Raw genomic sequence first — 8,347 nt, forward strand, 5'->3', positions numbered from 1 at the left:
GACGGCTACCTAATGATTAAATATTTATTTTCATGTAAAAATTCACTGTTGGGTATGGGAATCTCACGTCATACTTTTGATAAAACTTTAGAACCCAGGTTGGACACTTACTGGACATGCAATTCATATAATTATCTAAACGAACAAGAAAAAGTAGGAAATGGCTTGAGATAAATTAAGATCCTTTGTATTTAACAATGATTGCCAAATACAGCACCTTCTTATATTAGGCTGCCTTAGCCTACCCACAATGATGGTTTACAATGCAGGGCTATCAAGTCTCACCCACGCATTTCAACCATTTCTCACGCTCCCACACAACTTTTGATAAAACTTGAGAGCTCTGACAACGTACTTAGGCCTATAGTATTGTTTAAGACCGGTGTGTGCAAAAAAGTGACTTCCTGCCAAAAACGGATTTCCATCCACGATAAAGTTATTCAAACTGGTAAAAACAAAAACATGATTGGTTATGCTAATCTAGGGAACGGACTGATTTGCTTCCATAGTTAACCTAATGCAGTGACAAGAATAGTCGCAAAGATGTATTTTTATATAGTGTAGTTTCCATGTAGGCCTAAACATTATTCATACCCAAAAATATCGGAAACAATAGCCTATTGCTTAGGCGGCCTGCGCTATAAAATGCAAACACTTCTGCCACAATTGTAAGTAAGATATTCGCTTATAGGCAGGCAGAAACGTAAACGTTTCACTAAGACATAAGACATTTGCTTTGATTTTGAAGTCACTGTCACATGACATGCCCATCCCATCAGTTAAGTTAGCATTTGGGGTAGCCATTCTACACACATGGCCTATAGTGAAAGTTTTAAGTTACTTAATGTTTTACTTTTTATTTCATTTTCCATAGTTAAAGCACTCTCCATAGTCAATTATAGTAAGGTCCATAAAAAAAGTTAGCTCTCTTTCGCTTGAACATGGAAGGTTAGGGCAGATGGAACTGTTTAAAAATAGTGACACCACTTGGATGGCCTAGCTACAAAAGTGCATCTAATAGGCTACCTGTCTCACTTTGTTTAGGCTTACAATAACGACCGTTTTCTATCTGTACGAAGCTGCTCAATTAACAGTTCATCGATCATAACTGTCAACTGTTTAGCCTCAGTTTGATATTTTGGCCACCCACTGCATCTTGCTGCATGTTGGCAGGTTTCATCTTCACAACCCTTTTTAATGAAGCTCTCCAGAGTGCTAACATCATAACTGCTAATACCAGCCAGTTAGCCTAGCTCTTGCAGTTTAGTCAGAGAATAGACTAGATCTGACGTGATCAACCCTTTCTTCACTTCTTTCTTACCATAACTCCCCAATCCCCACATCAAAAATGAGCCCCTCATTGAGAAAAAACTAGACAAAATGAAATGCCAAACTACACGCCAAAAAATAGTATTTTCTTTGTAATAAAAATGTATTTTTATCTTCTGATAACTCAAGTGCACCTTGAATAATGTTTGTATTGGATAAGAGCTGATAACACAGAAACATGCTGTAGCTTTCCCACAAAATCGGGGGGAAAAGCAAATCAATAAAACCAATGTTCTCCTGATCTGAACTAGTAGCCTAACCTTGACTGCTGAATCATTTAACCTGGAGCGCAAACCCACTCCTAACCATCTACAACAGACAGAATAGGCACTTCAAAGCCTGACGTAGCCTACTCAGTGTTACTCAATGTCTAGCCCTTTCTGATACCAGTAGTCCCTACACTCTCTCCATCTTCTGTCATTATACTGCGTAGGGCAATTTGTAAACTTAAATGTACTTTCCTAAAGATGGCTTTTGGAAACAACACCTGACGTGTGATTTTATAAACCATATAAAATAAATGTATTTGAATAGCTGATTGTTGAAAATGATTGTTTTATAACACAGCAACAGTGGACACCTTGAAACGTTGTTTACCACTGAAGGACATAACACTATCAAGGCATTTTGGCAGCAGAAAGGAAATTATATAACAAAAAAACTAAAAATAACTTGAATTATGGGTGGAGCCTGGCACATAAAAAGAGTTTGTGCAGCTGTGTGACTACATGTGTTCCTAGTTCTTCATCATGAAGACACTGGAGATCCTGACCGCTGTAGCTCTCTTCCTGGGAGCCACCTCAGCAACTTCGGTGAGTTCTTTATCATTTGAAAATTTACAATTTACTATCAGAATATTAAAATGACTTGATCATATCCACTTCAGGAAAATTTACCCGTGCTTCGCGACTTTGCAACAGGCTCTGGAACCAATCGTCACTCCTAATGCCTAGACCTCACAGCCAATCAGAGGCAGAGTGGGGAGAGGTTGACAGACCCAGTTTACATCATCTAGTAGAAACAATTTTAATACAATATTAAAAATGATGTCTTGAATGTGTTAGGTTTACAGTAAGTGATGCTTTTGACTTATAGAAAATAAAGTAGTTCAACACAGGTAATCCCGTTTGTTTAATTGTTTATGCTGTATGCTATACAAAAAATGTCTTTATGGTTAAAATAACATGACATTGTTAACAAGAGCACAAATTCTACATAGATCTAGCCTCTTAATTTTGCTCTCAAAGTGCACCAGATTGATGCATTTAACTTTAAAATGTAATACATTTTCTCACGGGGGTGCATGCCCCCGGACTCCCCTAGAGGGTCGGGGGTTCGCCGTATCCTTCTCACCTTTTTTACATCTGACCTGTTTGCATGCCTGTACATAGGAAAAGTTATAATATTAATATTGAACAATTTACAATCACTTATAAACAACTGCATCTCCATCTTGCATATATTTTACCTTTATATACCTCGCTTGACCCCATGTGTAGCTGGGAGTGGTGACCACAGAGGGAGGTAGGGTGCAGGGCAAGAACCATAATGTCGGACTCTTCCGATCCATGGACGTGTTCAAGGGAATACCCTTTGGGGACCAGCCGGGGCTATTTGAGAAACCCAAACCACATCCTGGCTGGGATGGTGGGTACACAGATCGGCAGCATTTGTCCCCAATAGTGATGGGTCGTTCGCGAATGTGCCAGCTCTTGTAGGTGAAAGTCGGGAGCTGGCTCGCATATCTGAAGAGCCGACTCAATTTAAAAAAATATAGCCTATAGAAATTAAATGATTAGGCCTATGTAATAATGAAATAATGAATGATTTTAATTGTATTTAAAATAATTGACTAATTCAAAGAACAAAAAAAGAATTATATAGGCCTAAAGGCGCAAACACATTCATTTCGACTGTCTTATCATCCTCACATTCTGTTCCTGTCAATCATACACGCGGTGTCAAACAATTATACTGCATGAGGGAGGGCCGAGCCAACTCACACACTCACACACACACACACAGTCAGACGAGTAGTCGAAACTCGGAGGAGAGCCATAACAAATCAATGCATTTTTAAAGACATTGTGGTTAAGGTAGAGTATGATTTAATTTAATAATTTAGTTAGAATTGTTTTCACACCTATCATAGTCAAATTCATAGTTAAAACATTAATTTTTTTAAGAGCCGTTTGGGAGCCAAAAGAGTCGGCTCATTTCAGTGAGTCAAACGAGCCGGCTCATGAAAAAGAACCTGAATGTCTATCACTAGTCCCCAAGTCTATTTCCGGGTGTCTGAACATGTTTCCTTGGTTACCTTCACAGGCATTCTCAAGGCGAATAAGTACGCATCAAGATGCCTCCAGGTGAATTTGATCCAAACTGACACTCGTGGCAGTTTGGACTGTCTTTACCTGAACATCTGGGTTCCTCATGGGCGTAAAGGTAAACACATGGAATTACAATTACACACTGTGTTTTCTCCTATCATATACTATATATTTTTTTTTTATGTTTAGGAAAGTAATTGAAATGGAAGTGTATCTTTTTTCCTGCTAGTGTCCTCTGGTCTGCCGGTCATGGTGTGGATCTATGGAGGTGCCTTCCTGGTTGGTGGATCCATGGGTGCTAACTTCCTGGACAACTACCTGTATGACGGAGAGGAGATTGCAGACAGGGGCAACGTTATCGTAGTGACCCTGAACTACCGAGTGGGTACTCTCGGGTTCCTCAGCTCTGGAGACGCCAGCGGACCTGGTATGTGTTTTCAGACGGAGCTTCCTTAGCTTCGGGACATTCATTTCCTCAGTGTGTTCAAATCAGTAATTGTATAGTTTCTTTGTGTTTCATTTTTGTTGCTCCTCTATTAGAAGCTCAATTCAATACACTGTGTACCAATACCACAGCCTATGTAGCCAACATTGTTTTTGACCATAGACTTAACTGTCTGTCTACCGACAGGGAACTATGGGCTGTGGGACCAGCATGCTGCCATTTCTTGGGTGCACAGGAACATCCGTAACTTTGGAGGAGACCCCGACAACATCACCCTCTTTGGAGAATCTGCCGGTGGAGCTAGTGTCAGCTTCCAGGTGTGGAGCTTCATCAACTATATTAGTCTTACTGAACCTGTGTTTATCTGATCCAAGTAGCACTGGGGAAATTCTTGTGTTTCCTTTGCACAGATGGTTTCTCCCCACAACAAGGGGCTGATCAAAAGAGCCATCAGCCAGAGTGGTGTTTCAGTCTGTCCCTGGGCCGTCAACAGGAACCCTCGTGCTCTGGCTGAAAAGGTACGCGCTCTCCTCCTGTCAGGTCATCCTTCCAGATAAAGACAGTAAGAGCCGACGTTAACCTTGTTCATTCATGTCTCTCCAGATTGCTCGGAAGACGGGCTGCCCAACTGACGACCAGATGATGGCTTGCCTGAGGACGATTGAACCTGCGATCCTCAGCCTTGCAGGTGCCCTGAACCCTGAAGGATCACCCACCAGTGAGTGTTGACTGAGGATGATAACACTGATCTTGTCTGACGATTCCAGCGTCATGTCAGGTTTCCCCATTTCAGAGAATTTAATGTGAGCTATACTCAGTGGCATTTTAGACTCTTTTTAGGGGTGCTCAAGCACCCTAATTTTCATCTCAGCACCCCCAAAAACAAGGAATTATTATGATCTTACATACGTTTTAGTGCTCTAACGTAAGAGTTTGGAAACGTGTCTGTTAGTGGCAGATGACAAACAATTACAGGTTCAAAGGGCTTTAAACACGTTTAATATCCAGTGTCGCCATGCACCTTTAAGGTTGGTAGTCTGCTGGTAAAACCAAAGGAGAAGTAGGTAGTTAATTTCATGGCGCAGATTAAGAACACAAGTCACATTCTCATTGGGGGCTGAGCCCCCCTAAAGGTCTGATCCTAGAATGGAGTCAGATGGCTGAGTGGTTAGGGAATCGGGCTAGTAATCAGAAGGTTGCTAGTTCGATTCCCGGCTATGCAAACCAAATGACGTTGTGTCCTTGGGCAAGGCACTTCACCCTACTTGCCTCGGGGGGAATGTCACTGTACTTACTGTAGGTCGCTCTGGATAATGACTAAATGTAAATGTAGAATCGCCCCTGGCTATACCCATTGTGTACTGGTGTCTCCTTCCTTTCTCCTTCTTCACTAGACCCAGTCGTGAACAACATGGCCCTCGCAGCAGTGATAGACGGAGACTTCCTCCCTGATGATCCAGCCAACCTGTTCCACAATGCTGCCGATATTGACTACATTGGTGGGGCCAACGACATGGATGGTCACCTCTTCAGTGGTGTTGATGTTCCTTCCGTCAACCAGCCCCTGCATCACACCTCTGTGTAAGTGGCACTGGGATGACTGTTCCTCAGCTGGGAACCTCATTTTATATCACCTAATTCTATGTACAATTTTTTTGTCAGTCCCCATTGAGGCAGTAACTACAGAGCCCTATGTTGCATTACTTGGGCTAAAACATTTTAAATGTATGAACCTAAACGTTAAATATGCAGTTATACTTTTTTTTCAAGTCAATACTGAGTCTCGGTAAGGTGGTATGTTTAACTGGCCTTATTTAATATAATATAAACCGTTTTCCTCCCTGCACTCCTATTAGTGCAGAAAGTTACAAGGCTCTGGATGCTTAGGTTTTAACACAAAGAACCGGTCACTTTCCTTTGTCAGCTTACAGCACTTACACAACTCTCTTCTTGTTTCAGGGAGGATATGAAGGCCCTTCTGGGAGCCCTCACCAAGAGGAAGGGACAGGCTGCTCTGGACCATGCCATCAGCCTGTACACCGAGGGGTGGGCCGCCAAGCCCAGCCAGCAGACCGTCAAGATGGCCGTGGTGGAAATCGAGACGGATTACATGTTCCTGGTGCCTACCCAAGAGGCTCTTTACCTGCACGCCTCCAATGCCAAGTACAGTTTGACTTACTTCCTGTGCATTTTAGAGGCATCTTATATCCCAGGGGTTATGCTCTTCCAGTAATTCCCTAGTTTACTGAATTATAAGAAGTACAAGAATATATGAAAAATCTATTGATTTGTACTAAACGTAATCTAGACCATAGCTGTAGGATACCTGTACCTCATCTCTTTGCCTTATTCTCTCCTTCCATCCCTCTGCATGCTGTGTTCCCCCCCTCTCTCCCTGCCCTCCTTCAGGACTGCTCACACCTACTCCTACTTGCTCGCTGAGCCTAACCGTATGGCTGGTTTGCTCAAGCCTTACCCAAGCTGGATGGGGGCAGACCACGCTGATGACCTGCAGTTCGTGTTCGGCAAGCCCTTCACAACGCCTCTTGCCTACTGGCCCAAATACCGCGACTTGTCCAGACACATGATCGCCTACTGGACTAACTTCGCCCAGACTGGGTAAAGCCCTACAACTGCATATCACCTACTTAACGCTGTGGAAGAAATTGTTGTCTGTCCTCACTAGAACGTGTGCGACTATCTGGTCCGGTTCTGGGTGTATAAGTGTTAGACAGCGCCAGCTGATTGGAGAGTCAACATACACCTACACAAGAATAATTACCGGTCAAAACACACTGTGGAATTAGCAATGTCTCTCTGAGGCATGAAGGTCAGAATTCATAGAGAATAGATGAAACAAAGATTACATACAGCCAACAGGTGCTCGTTATTTAATCCGGGGGATACTTCATCACGAACACGACAGCCACTGCAGATTATCTCCACGACAGCCACAGTATTTTAGGACGGCTTACCGTTATCCGGACTCGTAAGCTAGGCCTAGAAGTGTAATGGTTCTCTCATCTCCACCCAGCACCTAGAAAGCTGCCCCTCAGCCTGTATAATGTATTTTAGAGCTGACTAATGCAACTGTTCAATACAGGACTGTCATTGATACACAATATGGATTAAACATAAGTACACACATACTGTATATGAACAAGAAAAAATGTAGTGCAGATGAACAGATAAGGCAATAGCTGATCTACTGATTGTGATCAACATAAGCGCATAGAAAATTATTGATTTCTTCCACAGTGGACACTCAGATCACCCACAAGTAGCTTTTATACTGTATATATTTTTTTAATATTATATTATTGTGATGGCTCAACATATTTCACCCTTCCCCAACTGCCTTTTCTCCCTCCCAGGGATCCTAACCAGGGGGAGTCCAAGGTGCCAGTTTACTGGCCAGAGTTCAGCAGAGGGGACCAGTACCTGGAAATCCGATCTAAAATCAACAAGAACAACATCAAGCAGAGGTTGAGAGTGAACCATGTTCACTGGTGGTCTGGCATCTTCCCCAGCCTCCCCACAGTCAAGACCTCAGAGTAGAGGTAGCATCACTATGCAGCCCTACGTTGTTCACTGCCTGTGTGATGTCATCAACGCTATCTTGTCTGATTCTAAGCAGCACATCATGATTTTCAGATGTATTACTCAGAAGTTCACATCAAGCCAAACACTTTTGTATTTCGAGAACGTTAGTTTGCAACAGAATAAATGGGGTTTATCATGCAATCCATATCGTCTCTCTTTTTCACACATATTATTAATGAGAAGATAAACGTAAGTTATTTCTACAGCCTTTAAATATTCCGTTTAGGTCCATCTAACTGTAGTTCTTACAATACGCCACCAGATGTCGCTGTAGATCTGATGATAACATAAACGTTGACAGTCACATCAATAAGCACGTCTGATTCCAGTTTCGCTTAAGCCTACTTTTGATCTTTTTTAGTGAGTAGTAGTTGAATATTTTTTAAGTGTTGGAAAAAGGATGTCACAATCACCAATCCCCACAAGGCAATGACCACATCCTGATGTGGTCATTGCCAACCGCAATTACAAAATCAAACACTCGCCCCTAAACCATTTAACTTGTGCTCAAAATCAAACAATGCTTTCAGATCATAAACACAGCAAATCAATATATAAACACTATGGAGCACTCATTAGACCCAACACAAACACATTGAGAACACAGCATCCAGGGAATGTAGTTACATGTAAAGACACA

The 8,347-nt window shown here is 42.2% G+C and overlaps 1 protein-coding gene across 1 annotated transcript; it reads left to right on the forward strand.

Moving 5' to 3' along the window:
- Window positions 1-1,984: 1,984 nt before the first annotated feature.
- On the forward strand, window positions 1,985-7,848 carry LOC134034342 (bile salt-activated lipase-like). The gene is made up of 11 exons (XM_062478849.1): window positions 1,985-2,141; window positions 2,829-2,976; window positions 3,655-3,774; window positions 3,889-4,086; window positions 4,291-4,421; window positions 4,515-4,622; window positions 4,708-4,822; window positions 5,499-5,685; window positions 6,064-6,267; window positions 6,514-6,723; window positions 7,479-7,848. Exons 1-11 carry the CDS (start codon window positions 2,079-2,081, stop codon window positions 7,660-7,662), a joined length of 1,668 nt encoding a protein of 555 aa, XP_062334833.1. The 5' UTR covers window positions 1,985-2,078; the 3' UTR covers window positions 7,663-7,848.
- Window positions 7,849-8,347: the final 499 nt, after the last annotated feature.

The sequence above is a fragment of the Osmerus eperlanus genome, chromosome 14 (genome assembly GCF_963692335.1).
Source record: "Osmerus eperlanus chromosome 14, fOsmEpe2.1, whole genome shotgun sequence".
Classification (NCBI taxonomy): domain Eukaryota; kingdom Metazoa; phylum Chordata; class Actinopteri; order Osmeriformes; family Osmeridae; genus Osmerus; species Osmerus eperlanus.